We start from the raw sequence: 22,135 nt of genomic DNA, 5'->3' as shown, positions 1-22,135 counted from the left end.
TATTTTCTAAATTGGTTGCTGGACTTGAAGGATTTTTTTTTTTTTTTTTTTTTTTTTTTTCCCCGAACCAGTAACCATTACTGTTCATTCTGTGAGTGAACCAATGAAAACAAATTATGTGCTTTACCTGTTGATATATGCTCTAAATAGAGTAAGATGAAGAAAAATTAAGTTCCTCCTACAGAATCTGCTGTTTGCCTTTCTTCTGTTTGGAACATGACTGAAAGAATATATTTTTACTGGTAAACAATCCACCTTTTTTGTGAATTTTGTTGCTTATTGATCTCTCTCTGCCTTTTCTAAATTTCAAGACTTTTGTTTGTTTTAATTCAAATCCACCATTGGACTGTACACAATATCTTGCAGTTATTTCTGAATGTTTTGCACAGGTTGGACTCTTCCTTGAGAATTCTCTGTCAAGAGGAATTTTTGGCTATGTAGCATATTTTGTGTCACCCTTCTTCCCATCCTGCCCACATAACAGTCTGCTCTGAAACCACAAGTAACTAGGTAGGAGTAAGAGCAGCCAGCCATGTGCCTGCTCAGCATCTGGCTCTACCCACGAGCAGGAAAATGGTTTAAGTCACCTTTCTTTGCCTCCTTTTGCACCTTGATCTTTCTCTATTACCTACTAAGCTTTGAGCCCTACCTATACATTTTTCAAGAACTCTCAGCAAGGAAATCCCCTGTGTATGTCAAGCATAAATACTGTAAAACAAGAGAAGGATGTTTTGACTAAGTGCTTTTTTTATGGATGTCCTCTTTAGCGGCTTTTCGCTTCAAAATACGGCAAGTGACAACACTTGAAAATGTACAGTGATGTATTGCAGATCACAGAACAAAAAGCTCTTTTTCAGGACATGAAGCTCTTTTTTTACACCCGAACTGGTATTTTACCTTCTGTTTTGTCAATAAAACAACATTAAGCATGGACCAACTGAAGAATTTTATTTATGTTATAAAATTGTTTTTTAAAACCAAGAAGTAATGTGTTCAAAATTCACAAAATTGGGGCATCCTGAAATAGAAACAGAATATAAGTGTTTACTTGATGTAATTTTAATATTTTTTTAATGATGCAATTTTATTACTTTGTCTGATACCCTTCAATGGGATTTTGACCATAACATTACTAGAAAAAGAAAAATGAAAAATACTGCTGCATTGGTTATTTAAAAAAACCCCTGCAAAACAGAATAAGAAAAGGAATTATAAAAGCACAAAATTTTAAATATGTATTGTAAAGAATATTTACAAAGACTTTTAAAAACATGCAATATTTGGTGAACAATAATTGTTTGCAGACTAAGTTTCCAGTAATGAGAATTTTCCTTTCCACATTCTTATAACTACTGCCATTGCAGGGTTATACAGACATAAATGGAAAGACTTTGGCCTATCTGGAGCAACTCAGTTAGAGCTCTTTCTCCATGCTTAATGAAAATAAATTAGTTATAGAAATAAATTTCAATCTTTTAAAGATGTGAGTGATTTGGCAATATTATGGGAGGACTTTTTGTTTATGTATTTTTTGATAGTCACAGAGGTTTGAGTGAGGTCCTGTGCATTTTGTCCAGAAGATACCATGCAGAAAGTCTAGATTATGAAGAATCACAAAGACTGCTTTTATCAGAAAGAACCTGGTAATGCTGTTATATGCACAGCTAAAGGCCTGCTCCTTACAATTTTCTCAATATAACTAGCAGAAAAAAATAATATAGCGTACCATCACTTCAGGTAGTGTATAGTGCTTACAGTGGAAAGTTCTCCCTCACGTTTCACACTGAAGGTCATACTGGTCTCTCTCTCCTATCTAGAGAAGGCTGAAGTGTTGAATCAGAAGTTTCCAGGTCCCTTTATCATACTAACATTAAAGATTATTACACTGTGAAAAGATATTTCCCAACTGTTGCTGAGCCAGCCAGGGGCAGTGTTATTTCTCACTGTTAAAGTGTGCTGTGCTTTACTAAGAGCTTGTACAAATGGGGATGTGTTCTGGGAAATCTTGTAGTAAGAGCAGATTATGTGAGTGCAGATGCAAAGCAGGGGATCGGGTGCTGCTGCTGCACAGAGTGAAGGTCAGCAAAAGAGCACACGTTCTGCATATAGTGGACAGAAATCTACATAGTCTGGCTGTATAAAAAGCAGACTTATTTTCTGTAGAGTTTTCTCATTTTGACAATACTTATGTTCCAGAGCGGAATGAAAATAAGTTTTTCCTGTATATCAAAAGTTCCACATCCTTCAAGTCAATCTAAATACCTCAGTTTGATAAAATCAGGATGCTTAATTATGTTTTAACTTTTTTCCCACATTTTATATTTTATATTTTCTAGTCTAATCGGATTAAACCTTCCACCAACTAATTTTTATTTAGAAATGAAAACAGTAATATTCAATTTTGAATAGGCCAAAATGAAATTTTTGGGCTATATCATAATGCTTTTTTTCAGTTTTCCATTCATAATCAATTTTTGTCAAGGGTAATGAACTTCTGTGAAATGTTTTACTTTTAATGAATTTATATTTCCTAGCAGTACTCACAAAATTCATGCTGTTAGTACTACCGAAGATCTGGCAGACTATCTCACTAACATTATAACAGGTTTGCTACATTTAACTTATTGTTTCAAATTCTATCTTAAATGAATCAGGCAATGGGGATTGCTTAATTTCTTCAGTATCATTATTGCCCAGGTTAATCACTCTCCCAGCTAAGAGTAGAGGTAAGCAGAGAACTTTCAATGAGTAACTTACGATTTACAAGTTTGGATGGCAATACTGGCTTGCACTTCTCAGGAGATGCCACATTCTCTTCATCTGTTACATACTCAAAGTTAATAATAAACATCATTGCTACTCCCTCTTGATTTTTCACTGGAATTATGTGGGTGTTGCAAATGAAGGTAGATCCTGCAGATGGAGGAAAAAAAGAAAGAAATACATAAATGAAAGGAAATGTCATTGTTTTTTCACCCCAGTAATTCCAGTTATACGAACAGGTAGTGAAGAACATTTCTTTGAATTTAGTGATTGAACTTCAAACACACTATAATTTAAAGAGGAATATTTTCATAGAAATAAATAAATCTTTTGATAATTTATTAGACTATTAACTCTTCCAAAAGATCTCTCCTTTAAAATGTCAATTTTACTTTTTGATTTTTATTCACTAGAAGTACCTATATAGACAGACTTGTGATATTGAGATATTTAGCACCAAAAGTAGCAATGTGAACAGTGTCCCAACCACAACACAGTGAAGAAAGCAGAACCCCATTCTTCTAAATGTCAAACATTCTTAAAGCTTTTGGTTCTATTACAACAGGATGAATCATGCATTAAATATTTATGGGTGTAAATATATCACTATTCTTATTTTAGCTCTCAATCTTTTGGGGGCTGTATAATATTGTTTAGGTTTGTGTTAAAAATGGTATTTGTCATCTGATGCTATGGGGTTTTATATTCTATCACAAAAAGCTTCTAATCTGTGGTGAGAATTTTCAATAATCTTCAGAAGTATTTGACTTAACTGTTACATACAATTTGAAGTATGAATTTAAAAGTACCCTAGTTTTCATATATATGGAGCATATCCAGTTTATACTGAAATGAACAGAAGGTGCAACTTGTCAACACCTCTGGTACTAGGGATGTTCTTGTTCAAATGCCTAATCATAGATTTAAAGAATTCTTTGTGTTAATTCTTCCAGTGTAACTTAAGAGGTTTCATTTGACAAAGTCATTAGTGGATCCAAAAATAATGTGATTGATATAAGCAATACAGTGATGTGCTATATAGAAGCTTCATGCAAACACAACTGTGAGATGATGTCTTTCCATGATAATTAGGGACTGGTTTAATGAACATCATCTGCAACTTATGCATTCAAATGTAGGAATTACTGAAACTTGACAGGCTGTGCAATTCAACAAAAGCAGATCCTGATCTGGGTTATACACAATAATAATTTTTTTTTAACTTTTTTTTTTTTTTTCTTTCTTATTGAGGAGAGAGAAAGTAAAGAATTATGCCATTATAACCAAGATCAGATTCTGACTCCTCATATTTCATGTAGTACTTGCTATAATGTGGTATATATGACAGTTTGAGCTATGTATAAAATTGATATTGCTGGCCTTTCAAGATTTGCAGCTGTACCTTCAATCCATTTAATAAAACAGTTAAGCTGTGGCACTTGCCACAGTTGCCATGGTTACAAGCTCAATGACTTTAGTAAACAGAAAATAAGCAATTTAAGACTGTTCCATTAGAGCTAAAAATAGAAGTGCTGCAGGCCAAGCATTGCAACATAGACTGGTTAAACAGAGGGTCTGAGGAGAATTTAGAGATAATCTTTGTGGTTTTAGCTAACTAATAAAAACACATGTTGACTTTAAACAAGATTTGCTTGGAAGGAAATACTGACTATTTCATGATGCAGACTATATTTTGACATGCAGATTTATAGGCTGAGCATATATCCCCCAACTGACACCTTTAACACAAAGGACTGGAAGTGGGGCTAGGCTGAGGTGTACATCTTTGAAGAACATTGAACTCCAGTGGATCAAATGCATATCAGTTTTTGCAAACAAGGATGACAAGGAGCCTCAGACTTCTTTAAAGACTCCTGTTTTTGAAGGCAAGAGTGTTTCAGCTTTTGAAATACTTCCCACAGTGCTAAGTAATGACACTATCTCCTGTTTATGTAGAACATGTCACCCTCAAGCATTTACAAACCTCATTTGTACTAGAGCTAGGGATTTGAGTCTCTGGGAGGTGCAGAAGCTCTTTAACAGTCCACAGTTTAAGGCTGTGGCAAAAGGCCACAGGGTTAAAAATTTAAGCTCTATGTAGAAATATTTTGGGAACAAAAAATGAGAAAGATTCATATCTGGTATAATTCAGCATGGTGCGTTTGAAAACCTATTGCACCAGTAGGCTAATTAGTCCAGTGCAGTTCATTAGTGTGAAGTTTTTTCAAGATACCTGGACTCTGTGTGAATGACTGGAATTGGAATTCCACAAGTTAACCAAAACACAATGCCTGTTGCAGTCATTGTTAATGTTTGTCTTTAGTACAGAAACCGTTATCTGCTATACACTTATTAGTGTCTATCTCTGTTGAAACAGCAAAAAGGGAATATGAAATACAAAGTAATGAGGAAGACTCTAGTATGACTGAAAAATAAGAGTTGGGTACAAAGAAAGAATACTAGCAAATTCAAAAGACAATCTTTAAGTTGTTGGAGTCGATGGCAATAAAGAAATTTTAAGAACTAGCTTGTTTATAAACAATCATTAAGTATTTGCACTCTGGCATTCCACTGTTCTTCATTGCACTCAGCATGTTTTTCTTGTTTTGTCTCTATACTGAATATTTCAAGAGTAAGAAATGCTTCTGAGGAGCAATAAAAATTGTAATGAAGTTTCTGGAATTTGCATTTCTCATCTAACAGCACAGAGCAAGTGGATGATATAATCGGAATAATTATGAAAATTATACCTTTATAATTAATAGATCCAATATCCAGCAATATATCTTGATTTTCTAAAGATTACTATTGAGGAGTAATCATGAAATATACCTGTTGTGCTCTCTTGTTATCATCATTGGAGGTGATGAAGAAGAAAAGCTGGATATTTTCTTGTCAGCTTGAATTCCATGGTTATAGGTGCTTATTTTCTTTTGTCTATGACATTTTAAAGCCCCCTTTTTCATCTAGTTAAATGGGGGGGGGAAATATCCACATGTGAAGAAAAGATTTTGCTCCCCTTTATGCTGAATAATACATAATACATATTTATGTATGTATTGTGTAGTTATGTATTCAACAGTATGATTTCACTAGACAGGATAGGGTGATGTGAAACAAATAACTGCCAGAATGTATACATAAGTGACAATAAAAATTTAAGAAATAAAGATTTAGGATATTTTACAGAATCACAGAATCAACTAGGTTGGAAAGGACCTTGAAGATCATCTAGTTCAACTGTTAGCCTAGCACTGACAGTTCCCTGATATCCATATCACTGATATGATACACCATGTCCCTCAATGCTACATTGACCCGACTCTTAAACACTTCCAGGGATGGGGACTCCACCACCTCCCTGGGCAGCCCATTCCAACGCCCAATAACCCGTTCTGTAAAGAAATGCTTCCTGACATCTAGTCTAAACCTTCCCTGGAGCAACTTGAGGCCATTACCTCTTGTCCTGTAGCTTATTACTTCATTAAAGAGACTCATCCCCAGCTCTCTGCACCCTCCTTTCAGGGAGCTGTAGAGGGCGATGAGGTCTCCCCTCAGCCTCCTCTTCTCCAGACTAAACACTCCCAGTTCCCTCAGCCGCTCCCCGTACGACCTGTGCTCCAGACCCTGCACCAGCTCCGTTGCCCTTCTCTGGACATGCTCGAGTCATTCAATGTCCTTTCTGTAGTGAGGGGCCCAAAACTGAACACAGGAATCGAGGTGCGGCCTCAGCAGTGCCGAGTCCAGGGGTCAGATCCCTTCCCTGTCCCTGCTGGCCACGCTATTGCTGACACAAGCCAGGATGCCGTTGGCCTTCTTGGCCACCTGGGCCCACTGCTGGCTCCTGTTCAGCCGGCTGTCAATGAACCCCCCAGGTCCCTCTCTGACTATATTATATAATAATTTATTAAACATATATTAATATATATTAAATATATTGAATGTATTATAACTAACATAAGGCTATATTGCACCATTTGAGAAATTCTAGTGAAGCAAAGCCTATTAAAATATCTGGCTGCATAGTGTTTAAAGTTGACTTGCTTAAAGCAGGCAAATCAAACCAATTAATCTGTTTCTTAAAATCTGTTTATCTTTCCAGTGATTTTCTTTAGAAGATTTTAGGACAGATTTTTATCAGGTTGCATCTTCTACAGTCATTTATTGGAATTTTAATAGCTCTGTTTATGAACAATTGGGAGAGAGCAATACAATTAATACACTAGTGAAGGCTTTGCAAATTACAAGAGCCTCCATTCTCATATGAAAACTTCTGACAAGTAAACTTTGAAAAATGACACATCCCAAACAACTATTTTGATTCAGCCTTCCTGGGAACAAAATTTTTACAGGCCATTCCATATGCCAAGCTCAAAGGATCTCTGAAAAAAGAGACACTGTGGCTTTTAGGTGATTGTCTTAATTCTGTAGAAGCCCCACATTTCATAGAACAGGGACCCCTGACAATCCATTGTGATTCTACAGAATGAGTCTTCAGTCCTGAATGAGTCTGTTGCTATCTATATTTCACCATTAAAAAATTCAGACCCACACCTCAGTAAAAATTCATGCACTGTCTTCACTGGGGCTGAAACTGGTTCCAGCATATTTTAGAAGCAATCTTGGATCCCTGTGCCAAAGCATTTATGAATTCTCAGATAATTTTTGTTACTAGAGTTGCTGTGGATAACTGACTAAGGCTATAGAAAGAATCATGTTGAGTATGCCCTTTGTATGCATATATAAATTTCTAGACAGGTTGACCTCATAAAAGAACTTTCTAGGATAATTTTTTATTACTGCAACCTACAAGTAGTCCAGTGTAGGTATCTGTACAATCCATAGCCACCTCTGCTCATTTAAAATTGGAAGTGAGAAGGAATAAATAAAACCAGAACAAAGGAAGAGCCAACAACAGCTTGCCTACTAGAACAAGACCAAAAACAGTTAAAAATTAGAGGCAGAGATACTGTATGTTTCCAGAGCTAGGCAGCCCTGTTCTGTGATTGAAGATGAATCTGAATGAGACACATGCAATGTGACAATTTTATGATAATATAGGGACAAGTGAAGTAAGCTGGGTATTCTTTGAATTTTTATTAAATAATCAGCATGTTTATTTTGGGAATAACTACCCTCCACTTACCCTGACATGGTTCACATTTTGTCATCAAAATACATGCTCAAAATGCCTTCTCTCAGAGGCAAAAACTTAGAACATATTAGTTACAAACATAGACTTCATACCTTACATTTTAATTTAAAATCTTAAACTGTCAATTATACTAGAAATGCAGCTAAATACTAAGATTGGTCTTAATTCTATCAACATTTTACTGAAAAAGCCCACAGAAAAGTCTGCAGTTCCCATTTTGTTAGTAATGAGTTGAAATATTTATTGTTTTCATAGGTTCATTTTTGACTAGTTATTCTGACATTATTAGTCTGATCACTGTTATACTAAAGAGAAACTTAATATTCCTCTAATAAGAGTTGACTTCCATAAATACAAAGAATCTCATGTAATAAAACATAACCAATGGCATCTTGTTATCTTGTGTTCATATTTACAGCCTTATTTGTCCTTTCATCATAGCATGGCTCATGGGGATTGACTAATATTAGCAAGAACTTCTCTGAGAAAAGAGAAGAGATAATCTGAGGGAGTTTTAAAGTGGAAGATCAGAAGACCTTCTCTTGACTTCACCTATCCTTCTTTGTCTTTGGGATGAGAAGCCAAGACATGGCTTTGTACTACTCCTTAACTCTGTAAATGCAATAGTCTCTCCCCCTGTAATGAACAAAAGAAGCATCTCTCTAGATCTTCCAGACTGGGGCATTCCTTGGAAATTTTGTTACTCTGTTTATTCAGGTCCAGGGTAATACTTATCCAGATAGAAAGTGAAGAGAATTTAATGAAATTAAATATATGCTCTGGGACATATGAAATGCTGATAATTCAAGTCTTGTTCTCTGGTCCAGACTGCTGTTTACAATCCATTTTGTTGCCAAATGCTGGCAGAGAAATGATGTAGACATGCTTTTTATATGTACCAGTGTGGTAGTGTCACAGGGACTGTGTGGTAGATGAATTAGGTGGACGACAAGGTGTGAAGAGGGATACAAAATCTTGTGAAATAAGGCTGTCTTGCACACTGCTGCTAAGACTTTTGCACTGTTGAAACACCCTAAGGATAAGCAGAATATCCTCACTTGAAGTGTGATCTGGAACTGTGACCTTATTCCCTGTTGTTCCGTATCTACTTTCAGCCAAACTTTAAAAATGGGAATGGAAGCAAGCCAAACCTTTTTTTCCATATGCTGTCAAGATTCTGGTAACAAACAGGTTAAACCCCTGTTTTAGCAAGCAAGTGTACTCATCAATCTGTGAATAGTGCAGAGGTATGACATCTGAAAATGACTGGTTGTAATTTACTAATAATGCCAGTAAAGCAAGCATCCTGTATCCTTGAAAGGTTATAAACAAAGAAAAGAAATTGGAAGAAAAACAGTACTCTTGTGTGATTTCTGTGACTTATCACTGAAGAAAGTAATTTTCTTTTATGCCTAAAATTCAGAAGCCTATTTACCTCCAGTTTGAGGTCCACTCTAAGCAAACAAGGTACTTAGTTGAGATTTGGTTGGCATTTAGGGACAATTGCACTTGGGATGTGTGTTGAATATTCAAGTGAAAGCCAGTTTGTGAAATATTGAGAGATGATGTGTATTGTGATGTGAGGACTCACCATGACCAATCAAGGGCTTAAAATCTATTCCTTTCTATTCAAACACAAGCCAGCAATAATGCAGTATGTCACAAGGAATCTTGTTTTCAGTGGACTTAAGGAAAGGTTTGCTTTCTTTCTCAAATCATACTAAGAATTCTATTCTTACACTGTTATGTTGAAAATAGTCATGTGAAGATCCTGCAGAATTTCACATGATGTGATGTTAAAGGGCTCCAAAGGTCTTTGCAAGCCCATTTCTGTGTCAATGAAAACTATTTACTAACAGATTTTTCACAACTTAGTCTGCCTGTTTATATAATAAAAATGTGTGGAAAAGTAACTGAATCTGCCCAGAGAAAAATTCCGAGCTCTTAGTGATAGAATCAGTTCACTAGAGATAAATAACACATAGCTATTTGCTCAATTCCCTAACAACCCCATGAAAGAAATATCAGACAGATACTTCTGTTTTACCTGCAGCTCTTTGCATCTTTGCACTTGATGTAATTTATTTGGATCTTTGGAGACATCTGATCTGTAAAGGTCCTATTTAAATTTTTCAAAACTTTGGTTCTAAAGGAAAGAATGCCCTCCATTTGTTATGTAGCTGCACACACGGGGAATAGGAGGAAACTTGATGCTAAGACTAAAGATTACAATATTTGTAGTCATAAAGAGCATCTATTCCAGGAATCACAGTCCCCATTGCAAACGTTGCCTGTTGCTGCCCTTCAAAGTGTACAGGTATTATTTTACTTTCTTCTAAAGGTGGTGGGAGTGAGGCATAAAAAGTGTTTTGTCCAAAGCTGCATCAAAAATGAATGAAGAAATGAAGGGTAATACAAAGAAATTCTTGATCTCATTTTCACAATTGAATTATTAGATAACAGCCCCACACTATTAAAATGTCTAGTATATTTCCACACAGAACATTGGGTAATGGGCTTTACAATTCTGTCTTTTACCTGTATATTACAAGCTGTGTCTTATGTCACCATTTTCCAGTTCCATCTGACTGAAAATAAGTTGCGTTATGTGGCAAGAATGGGGAATTCACAAGCTTCCCATTAAACATGCTGCAGATGTATCTGTATGACTATCTCTTTTAAAAGATTTATTGCAGAGAACAACTAAAAATAGATGGCAGGTTGAAATGTATCATATCCCTTTTCAATTGAATAGCTATTTTTAAGGGGGATGGGTAGAGACAAGAAGAGTATATTTAGCTGATATTTATTAGGGAGCATACAGTGATTAAATGGGGCCTGTTCCATTTGACATTTCACTCCACCCTCAGTATCAGATATTTATTCTGTCACTGAAATTGTTGCTGATATTAATATATGATTTATAGGACTGATGCAGATTTTGTAAGGTATTAACTTATGGTATTTATAAGTGAGGGAAGAATTTTTAAACTAGGAAGCTTAGAAAAAATATTCTCCCCTGGAGGCTCTGGACAAGTTCATTATTGGACTGTCCTATATAAATATCTCATTTTCTCTTTATAATATAATTCAATAGCTAGATAAATACTATCCAACTGCTCACTCCAGCATTTCTTACTCTACTGCACTGACACAATTATTGCTAACCTCCTAATTATAATATCTACACCTATACTAATAGAACTATGGTGATTGTAATGCTGAACACATTTTATATGGGAGGAGAGTTTCCTAGTGCTTTGTTGTTTAAGCATATACAAACATGTACAGAAGATATAGAGCAATTAAGTATTTGGCAAGGAAAGAAAAATGAAATGAAAAATAAACAAGCAGTGATGCTCTATGTCTATAAAGTAGAGACCAAGAAAAGAGCATAGAGTGAAAAATGTTGAAAACTGCTTGTATATGGAAGGGTAAAGATGTATTTAAGTTCCAGGCTGCATGCAGAAGAATTTTAAGAAACCACAGCTGATGCAGAAATTGCAAGATAGGCTTTTTTATTTCTGTCTCAGTTCACCTTAAAACTACATTTGAGTTTTGTCAGAGGAGGTTTCTCTAGAGCACAGACTGAAGTCAAGAGGCCCAGTTCCTACAGTCAGTCTTGAACAGTCTCTCATAATCATCTTTCTCGGAGATACACTCTGGTACATGCATAGTGGTGTGAAAGCTGGGTCTGAGATAGTTTTCTGGATGGGTTTTCATTACTGGCAGTTTGCAAAGCTGTTACATTCAAGCATGAGAGTTTCTTGGAATCACTGAGGCCCTAAACTTAGTCTAAAATGTCTATTACACAGCCTTTTTCTTCCAGAATAATATTGCAAGCAGTGCTGCATCTGAAAAGCAATGTCTCTGACTTGTTAATGAGAATATTTCTATCTCTGCATATACAGTTAAGTATCCTGTGCCTGGTTCCTTGCACCTATGTAAAGCTATGGAAAATTGGGCACACCACACAGAATGAATGTATTACCAGATGCTAAACAGTCAGACATGGAAGGTCAGGGCAGATTGCACAGAGTACATCTCCGAAAAAAATTTAAGTCTGTAAACTCTTTGCAAGTTGACTGTTGAATAACTGAGCAGGATTTTTCATATTATGTGTTACAGATGTTACAGACTATGTGAATGAGGAAAGCCCAATGTTTTTCATCTTGTTTTCTTGGTATGAATGCTCGATTTTATTAACACTTGTAATACAGTTGTAGTGAATGCAAGATATAACTGATGAAATTAATAACTGAAGTTTTTAACAGGGAAACATTGCAAACAACAGTTCTATTTTAGAAAGAGAGAAACTGAAATGTTTCACTTAGACATTTTCAAAATGAGATATTATTTTTAAATGACAATATTGAAAAGTGATTTTTCTTCTAAATTGCACAAGATATTCCTGTGAGACAAAATTAATATTTTGAAATGTTCATTTCACTGAAAATAGATAAAAAAAATTTTCAGGATTAACAGTGAATAGAAAATCAATTGTTTGCTCATCTGCATGACATACCTGAGCTAAGGACATATTAAAATAAGAGTTTTTTGTCAGGTACTAAAATGTGGATATACTTGACTAGAATTTTATGTCTATTGACAAAAGAGAACGCAGAATGTAATGCTGTAAAGCACAGAGCATCCCAATGTGTGACATCAGATAATAAAAAATTACCCATGTCCAATGCCATTAGACATAGATCAGTACCACTTGAGAAAGGTCAGTGATGAAACACAAGATTCTTTTCTGAAGTTGCAAAGGTAGGTGGAAAAAAAAAAGTAATAACTTAGTCCAAGTAATAATAATGAAATATGAAAATGAGTTTTACTATTTCAGTTCATCAACAGGAACTTACATTATTAGTTTAAGTCATTTTCATTCATCTTTGAGGCTGTGTCAAGACAGAATTTTTAATTAGGGAAGCTCATAGCAGTAGGGATTACATTAATTCGGTGGAATTACATGTAATTAAAACAGTTCTGAAAACAACTGGATTTCATTGTGAAAATTCTTAGACTTTTTTCATTCACATTTTCAGTAAGCTTATTTAAAGTGTGGCACTCAATAAATACCAGATGTATAGCTCAAGGTAAAAACTATGGTAGGACACATTTTTCCTCATATTTTTTAACAGAAAAAGAACTACAGAGCTTTAGTGCCTGTTTACAAACATTATGTGTCAATTTTAAAGTTAAATATACCTTAAACATAAATCTTTACAAAGACAAGTAGTTGACAAATAACGGTTCTAGTTTCTTATTTTTTAGATAATTGGTTAAGAGTTAGCATGTATTTAATTGCATGTGCTAGAATTGAAGATGCCTTTTTTCTTTATTTTTTCCTCTCTCTTTTCTCTCTCTCTTTCTCTTTTTCCTCCTACCTATTCTTTTCTAAACCCTCATTAGAAGCTATGCACCTCTGGGCATTCAACTGAGGAATGTCTTATTATGTTAATGAGAAAAGGGATCTCAGGTTGTTGAATATTGTCCATCTTGCAGAAAAAGTGCAGATTAAGACATTTCTGTGAAAGTAACCTCATTTATTTCCCCAAATTAAACTACATAAACTATTTTAAGAACTAACTGAATAACCTTACAAAGCAGAATGGAAGGAAAAAAAAAAAAAAAAAAAAAAAAAAAAAAAAAAAAAGCCAGAACTCCATTTCAGTAATTTGTTTCATTCATCCAAGGTATTGGCACAGAATATACTATGAAGTAAAAGACTGATACGGATTCTGTTCTCACTTACACTGTGCCATTTCAGGGAGATTAAGGGGGTTTTGCAATACAGTTCTTAATAGATCTCAAAAAGAAAGCAGCATTAAATGGCCATACAGTATGAAGGAAAACAGATCAACAGCAGGTCCCCTGAGGCAAAAGAGAAATACCGTCATTGTTGCAAACTTTCACAAGTGCAATGTGCATCCAGCTCCATTGGCCAAGTGGAAGGAGTACCATTTTCTAAATTTAGATGCCTTTCTCATGGAAATCATACCCTTGGAAAATTATACTCATGGAATAATGCTTTATAAGAGAAATGATTTTGAGTACTTAGAAATACACAAAACCCAAACTTGTAGAAAAAAAGTTATGACTCATCATATACAGTGTCAGATGTAAAGTCATAGCATGCATTATAGTACTTAATTGTAATCCAGCAAAAGGTACCTGAAGGAAGAGAACAGACAGACACAAACCAAGGGATTCTTGTTGTATGAAATAGCTGTCATGAGGTCCTGGTAACAAAGTCAATTATCTGGAAACCCTCATCAGTGGGGAAGCCAGTCCTGAAAGCTGATGGGACTAGTCAAGATACTGGGACTGTAAAATAAGTGGATGTAACTGCCCAGGACAAACAAAGTAGCTAAAATAGACTTGGTATTGTGGAGTTCTTGATAACAAAAAATCATGGGATTTTGAATGCATGGTAATAAATGTGGTGAGAGGTCTATGTACTGGAGATTTGTTAAACTCACTAGAAAAATACTAAGGTTTTGTAAAAAGAAAAAAAAAATTCTAATAGAAAGTCTCTGTGCCCAACATGAGGTATTTTTAATTTCATTAGAATTGATAAATATGAAAAAATTTACTGGACTAGAAGTTCATGACTGCCCTATGGGTGGTTTTCACCTGATTGCAATCTGTGTAGGCAAAGAACAATCCCAAGGAGTAAAATGGTGATTCTTCTAAACAGTTTATTTTCTACAGTTGAGAAAAATGTAAATGAAAAAAAAAAAAAGGAGGAGAAATCAGACAAATATATGAACAGAAAATGGGAATTCTTAATGAAAATGGTAGATAGCAAACCAGTAATGATTCAAAGCCCATCTGCATTGAATGTAGAAGTAAAGGTAACAAATAGGAATTAATAGGCATATAGTGCATGGAGAAAGGAGAAAGTAAATACACATCTCTGGAAACTGAGAGGTATGAAATACAGAAAGTTGATAGAAGAATGTGACAACACCAGAGCAAGACTGAGAGTAAATAGATATGTAACTACATTAAGCAGAAAATAATTCTAATAATATTGAAAGTCCATAAAGATATCAATAACAGGTGTGGTAAAATTGTTAGTAAGTATGTGATAATAATTATGCAACAACCACACATTCTTTAAGAAATATTTCTGAAGTGTGGTAAGTCTTTGCTAGATCTGAAGCATCAGCTAACTTAAAAAATTGTAATCAAAAGTCTGGGTCTACAACTCACAAGTCTACAACTCTGATGCAACCTCCTAACAGATCTTGCTGGGCAAAGTTCCAGAAGGCTGGAACAATGCTAATATTGTGCCAGCATTCATAAAAGCAATACAGTGGTTGAAATGACTTTATGGCAGTGAGCCTGACATCAATTCTAAGCAAAATAATGAAACTTGTGATGTTAGGTTAATTTAATAAAGAATACCTGACAGGAATATAATTACTGTCACTCAGTATGGTAATGCTGACATTATTAATGGACAAGAAATATGATTTGATGATTATGTTCTTTGTATAAAAAACTGACCAAGTAAGCATTACAGATGTATGCTTTTGTAAGGTATTCTACTGATTTCTATACCACATTCTAATAAAGTAGTAGCACTTATAAAAAAGCTCATTACACAGTTTACAAATTGACTGAGAGCTACCAAAAAGTCATTAGTGGAGGATCACAGTTCAGTGCCAGTTTCTAGTGAAATTCCACAGAAATTACCACAATAACATTCATTTGCCTTGAGAAGATCTCGAGAAAATATAAAATCACTTCTGTGAATTGTATGGATGCTTCAAAAACTAGTTGTGAAGTGGCTAATGACATGGTAGTGAGTCAAAATAGAAGAATTTGGATTATTCTGTAAGTGGGACACTAAATACAAACAAATGCATTCTGAAATAGTAAATTTAATCATACAGTTATAGAACCAGGGCATGTAAGCTGAAACTAAAAAATGGTAGCTATATCCTGGAACGTACTGTCTCACAAAAGAAATAACAGGATAATATGTAAGAATGGTGAGCGTAGCCTGCATAAAGAGGTAGAATAAGTCAATCTTTCCCAATGTATATAGCACTGGGGAGACCAAAACTGGATTACTGCATATATTTCCTGGCATCTGAATTTTTAAAGGACATTGAAAAATTGGAGGGGGCATAAAAAAGAGCAGAAGAATAACATTCTTCAGAAAACTCCTTTGGTGTGAATCTTAACAATGTCAATCTTTGTTGTTTAGTGAAAAGTAGTTTGGGAAGCGACTTGCACTGCAATCAGTAACTTCATGGAAAGACCGCTGAATACTAAGGAGCTGTTGAGTCTAGCAGAAAGAACCTAAATGCCTGGAAGCTGAAAGCAGATAATTCAAGCTGTATCCTCTGGAATGAACCATCAGAGGAAGCAGTGGTTCTCCCTCTCTGTATGTTTTTAGGTCAAGACTGGAAGAAAGAGACAAGTTCTTTTAATCAACAAAAAAAGATGTACTATTCATCTTCATAAAGTTCTAATGTTTCTTCCAAATATTTCATTTCAATCGAAAGAAGGATTCAGTGCTTTTGTTCTGAATACACAGTGCTCCATAAATGAAGATGCTGCCTCTCCTCTGTAGTTGGTAATAAAATTTCATGTGCTCTACTTAGTCAACTGGTAATATTTCAAAAGCCCTTCATGATCTAGTGAGATTTTAATGTTCTGACCTGAATGAGAGGTGGGATCACATTTCAGCAGCAGGTTTTGGTCCATCCTTGGGTTATGGTGGTGTGGCAGTGAATTAAATTCACAAGGCATGACTCCTAACCTCTTTCTCTCTCCTGCTGATGGACATAGCAGCAGGCAGCTGTGGGGTGTGCATGCCTGTTTTTCACGAAGATGCATCAGGAATGTTAGCTGAGTACTCTCCACAACAACGTGTGTGGAGGTGTTATGCCTCTGCTATTCTCTCCACATGAGGAAAGGACAGCAGTTCCCAACTCTGACGCTCCCAGTAGTGGTTACTGGAGGATGCATTTGGCTATCTGGGCTGCATTCGCTGCTCAAATAGCTGTTTCCTGTCTCCATTAGGGAAAAGGCCCATGCCAGATGGTGATACAGGGTCAAAGCGCTGCCAGTGCAAAATCATTATCATTAACTACAAATAATACATGTTTATTTGCCAGAATGAAATCTCCCTTGTGAAATGTTAAACTTTACTTCATAATAATTCTGTTAGAAAAAAGCTCTTTTTATCTACGAACAACTCCACCTGATTAACTAAGAGCATAACTGTAACCAGACATGGCAGTGGAATTTTTTCTTCATTTTTGAAAGTAAATCCAGCTTAACATCCTCTTAACCTTCACAGAAAGCTCATATTCTTAGGTTGGAATCATGCCCTTAGTATCCATACTTGATGGCTTCAAATGATGTCCTGACTACCCATAAGTATGTCCATCTGTTAGGCTGGCATGGTGCCCTCCCACAAGTTGCTGGACTCTTGCCCTAGGACATGGCTGTGGACTAAATGCTTACTTAATACTTCATGTGACTTCCTCTCTGAGTGAATGTGTGCGTGTGTGTGCTTTAGCCCTCCTGTTTGTAATGAACAGGATGGAAGATATTTGCCCAATTTGCTTCAGACAAATTAGTCTAAGTGCAATCCAGAACATCTTTAGGTAGGCTTTTTTTTTGCTTAGGAATATGGTAATTCCATGGACTGAGTTGGATTTTCTAAGATGAGTATCTAAATCTAAATCTAAACACTTTAATAGCAAAACATTGCTTTCTATTTGGAAGAAGTCCAAATTTTACAAGAAAAAAGGTCAATGCTGAATAATAATGAGACAGAACATTGACAGACCATGGAATAAAGTTTTAATGTGCTAAACACTAAATGGAGGAGGATTGGAAAATTATCCTCCTTCCTAGAGGGCTGGATTTTTGAAAGTCTTCACACAGTGTTCCAGCTTGCCTCTCATGATTTTATTTTGCCAGCGTTGTTTTTCAAGTTGAACGCAATTGTTGACTAAATAGCTAAATAAAATTATGCTTCTCTTATCAACTGCTTCTGGGTGGCATCTAGTTCAGAGAATGCATCCAGGCTCAGTCCACTTCATCAAAATGGGTGATTCCAGAGTCCTGTCACTGCAGACCCTACAGCTAGTGATACAGGCTCTCCCCCATGAGATGCTCTGCCTGCTGCTTTTCCTTTCTATCACTTATGCATGCCTCCTCAGAACTCCTATTAGGCTGTAGATCGCTTAGCATCTCTTGACAAATGCTACTATACAGTACACGCTCACACTCTTGGCTTCTGATTACTCCTTGGGGACAATATAGGAAGGAAGACATATAGATGTAGTAGAGGAATTTCTAAGGCAAAATCACATGAATACTTTTGCAAATGGTTAAAATTGCTCCTGAAGTGTGTTTCCTAATGTTCCTGGAAGATGAAAATTTCGTTGCTGCTCAGAGAAAGACTGTGCTCATGTGCTGTTATGGAAGGCTCTGGCACAATCACCCCAGCCATGAACCTTTTTATAGAAAAAACTAGTGAATGAGGCAGAGTTTTATTGCCATCTTGGCTTTCAATTTCCTGTAACAGTCCATCAGCTTTCCTTGGACATCTGTTTCAAATGCATTAGAGTAACCTGTTTGAGACATAACCTGCTTCAGGCATAGTGTAAAATGGAATTCATAATCAAAATGACGCAGTGTTCACAGCCCACTCTGTTGAACTGCATGTTCCATGTACTGTGTCTTAAGACAACTTCCATTATTTATTTAGGTATTTATATGGGAAATGAACTCTGCTTATAATTTTGCTCAGTTTGTATGGGCTGAATGCAATGAAATCCTGGCTAATAATCAAGACTAAAAACGGTTGATGCTAAGTCATCATGTATCCAGTCTTGAAAATATCCTTTAGCAGAACTCTGTCAAATATAAGTCAAAGCGTATTTCTTTCATAATAGCCTATTTACAACATTCAGTCCTTGTTGATTTTGAAGTTTAGTAACTCTAGGCATTGATTATTTTTCAACTTGCTAAATTGATGACCATCAGCAACTGAGAAACATCCATCTTACTATTATTATCCAAGCACCTCATTTTAGATTTGCTGCTTTTATGGAACTTTGCAGAAAGTATAGTTTTGTGACTTACATGTAGCTAGTTGACTCATGTAAATTGGTGGCAGGCAATTTTAAGTGCTTTGATGTCTTAGATGTACAGTCCTCTTAAACTTATACATACTGAAAATATATGTAGCACATACACACATGCATATATCTAAATCATATATGTTCTATACATGAAAAACTGTACTCAATGGTCTAGATTATCTGAGATCTTTTATTATAAAACTGTAGTTTACAGTTGAATTGTTCAGCTTGAATTTTTATATTGACTATTTTCTTCCAAAGCTATAACTTCATGAGAGTTTTGCATAGCATCAGTAAGTTATTCATGAAAATAAGACAAGTGGGTATTTCTGGCACGTGACTGGAAATGAAACTTCAGGTATTTCGAGTTATCTTCTTTTACAGGTTATAGATGCATCTAAGGGAAACGAGTCCTAATAGGCAGTAGTTAAATACCGTGTGTGGTTTCTTGAATAATTCATTCATGATATACAGGATTGAGCAGTTAAAAAAAAAGTAAAATAATAATGAGAAACATGAGTGCAGAAAATAACACTTAAAACTTAACACTGTAGTTTCTTTGTAGCATTAAAGTTTGGTAGATGGGAAAATGAGTGATCAAACCTGAAACTCCACTTTATTTTTCTTAAATGTCTGAGATGATATTAGGTTTGTGATTGACTTAATGAGTCTTACAGATTTTATGTGCTGAGTCACCTTTATTTCAAGAAATTAAAATGTATAAACTGTATTCTATTAATGTAATTTCTGACGATACCATAAATTTTTAAATGGTCTAATTTAAATTTAAGATAATTTACGATAATAATTTTTTAATATTTACAAAATGCAGTTTTCTGTGGAGTTCAACCACTACAGTCCCAGTCTAAGCTCATCTTTTTCTAATTGCAGTAGATAAATCTGTGGTAATCTCCTTTGCAAGTATAGCATAGAACATGTTATAAATACCACAAGAAGGGCAAAATTTACTGTGCGGTAAAGGTCAAAATGATAAAACCCATGAAGAGTATAATGAAGCCCATTGGCTGGGATTCAGCTAGACACTTAAGTAGATGACAATTTTTTAGCTTGTAAGAAGTCCCATTGACTTAAGTGTCCTGCTGAATATTCTCAGTAATGTGTACTTTATTACTTTACTTTTCTTTACACTGTTTAGACATTACAGTTAAAACGTATGCTTTGTGCAGATATCTGAAATGACAGTGGAAAAACTGAAGTATTTACTAAGCCCCTTGTGTGTCAAAGAAATTAACTAAGACTTGGAAAAATATTTAAGAAAAAAAAAAATCCATACATACAAATGTGTAATTTGAAGTCAAATATGAACTCCTACCCTGTCTTTTTTCTACTTTTGAAAAAATTCTTGTTAGGAGTTCTCTCCTCATTTTTCACTTCTACTTACATCAAGCACTGTTGAGTCACTGTGAGAGAGGCAGAGAAAGGTAGCTGAAGCCCTACACCTTTTTGTTGCAGCCCCTCAGCCCTGTGAAGCACACTGAGTCAGCATCATGACTATACCCACCCTGAATGTCACTGTGTCATGTTGAGCAGAGTACATGAATTTCAGCATACGGCTCAGTGTGCTTATTCTGATCACTTTGCTTATCATTACAGGATGTTCCACATATCCCTACAAATCTGGGTATAAGGAAACTGTAGTGCTCCCTTAACTCAGAAGCATACCAGGCTTTGTGCTCCTGGGCAAATAGATATCAAACCAAGTCTGCTGCTGTCTGTGCAGCAGAAAATTTAATTCAGTTCAAGGTCTTCTGAAGTTAATTTCAATGTCAAAAAGTTTAGACTGATTTTGTTTTCGCTAACACAGATCTTGAACAAGATGGTCTTGATCTGTGCAAATGCGAGAGAGGATTTCATACCTACGCTGTGCGTTTTCAAAATCAATTTCACAATTGCTTTGTATCTCACTGTTGAGATTCCAAATTGACCTAAGGACTGGATGAAAAATTGTTTCAGAAATACTTTCCTGTGAGAGTTTTGACTAATGTAGAATGTTCATAAAGTTATCTGGGGAGAAATTTTACTTTTCTTGGAAAAAAACCCAAATGAAAGTATTTTTTTTTTTTTTTTTTTTTTTTTTTTTAAGACAGAGTCCATTCATAGTATACATTTGTATGTGCTGGATTCTCCGGCCATGCTGCATCTCCCATGATACCTTTTAAATGAGTAATTCTTACAATAGGCAAAGTACTGTAGAATGGTTCAAAAAAAATCCAAAATTAACCAAACTTCCAATGGCTGAGAAAAATAATTTAATCTACATTGATTTGATACAAATCTAAATATTTGTTTTCATTTCTTCTTAATGGGAAAATATAAATTTGGAATTTCTTTATTAACAATAAAGTTTTTCCATTAATTTTCTCCTGTCTGAAAAGCTTAATATTATATTGTTTTAGTTAGATTAAATTTCAGAGTTGCACTGTGATTTTGGGTGTCCTTCAGGTTTATTAAATTTGCATACCTGAGACTAGCTGCAAAACACTGATTTTAATAGATTGTACCTGTGCTGTATGGTTGTAAATAATGAGGTCAAATTCACATCCCTCAATTAAAATAGTTTTGGTGGCAGTGTAAAACTCTCTCACTATAAAACTCTCAGGCTCTTCTTTTTTCTTGAGCAACGCTGAAGTCAGGAAGACTCAACTGCAGTATGACTCTATAATGAGTATATATACCCTTTGGAAGGAACAAATTATTTTCACTTCAGGGAACGCACTTTGTCCACTTACATTTGAAGTTGTGCAATATTATTGTTTCTGTGTTCAGGTTTGTTTTCTGTTCTGGCTAATCTTGTGCTATTACTGCAATGGACTTCTGAAACTCTCTCTCAACCTTGTGTTGCCATTTGACATCCAAGAAAAGCAGGGAGGCTAACCTCACTAAACCATAACTGGCAAGGGAACAGAAGACATATACGGAAGCAGAAATTAATGTGACGTGAGAAAAAAAGAGTAGGAACACTGCATGTCCTGCAACCCAGTGGTTTTCAGGCTCAAAGGGAAGTTGAGCAAGCATTCCAGTTTGAGATGTCTGTAAAAGTCAGTGGGAGAGAAAAGAAATTCCTCTCTCTTTC

The 22,135-nt window shown here is 35.4% G+C and overlaps 1 protein-coding gene across 3 annotated transcripts in view; it reads right to left on the bottom strand.

Annotated features, from left to right (window-relative positions):
• KCNH7 (potassium voltage-gated channel subfamily H member 7) overlaps window positions 1-22,135 on the bottom strand; it is a 234,127-nt gene that overhangs the window by 92,853 nt on the left and 119,139 nt on the right. For all 3 annotated transcript variants that reach the window (XM_026852304.1, XM_026852302.1, XM_026852303.1), the window contains exon 3: window positions 2,758-2,913. In XM_026852304.1, the coding sequence (XP_026708105.1) occupies window positions 2,758-2,913 (156 nt within the window). The remainder of the gene's footprint in view (window positions 1-2,757; window positions 2,914-22,135) is intronic.

The sequence above is a fragment of the Athene cunicularia genome (assembly GCF_003259725.1).
Source record: "Athene cunicularia isolate RWA chromosome 7 unlocalized genomic scaffold, athCun1 chr7_part1, whole genome shotgun sequence".
In the NCBI taxonomy this organism is placed as follows: Eukaryota; Metazoa; Chordata; class Aves; order Strigiformes; family Strigidae; genus Athene; species Athene cunicularia.
Note: the sequence above shows the minus strand (reverse complement) of the source record. Positions and strands in the feature narration are given on the sequence as shown.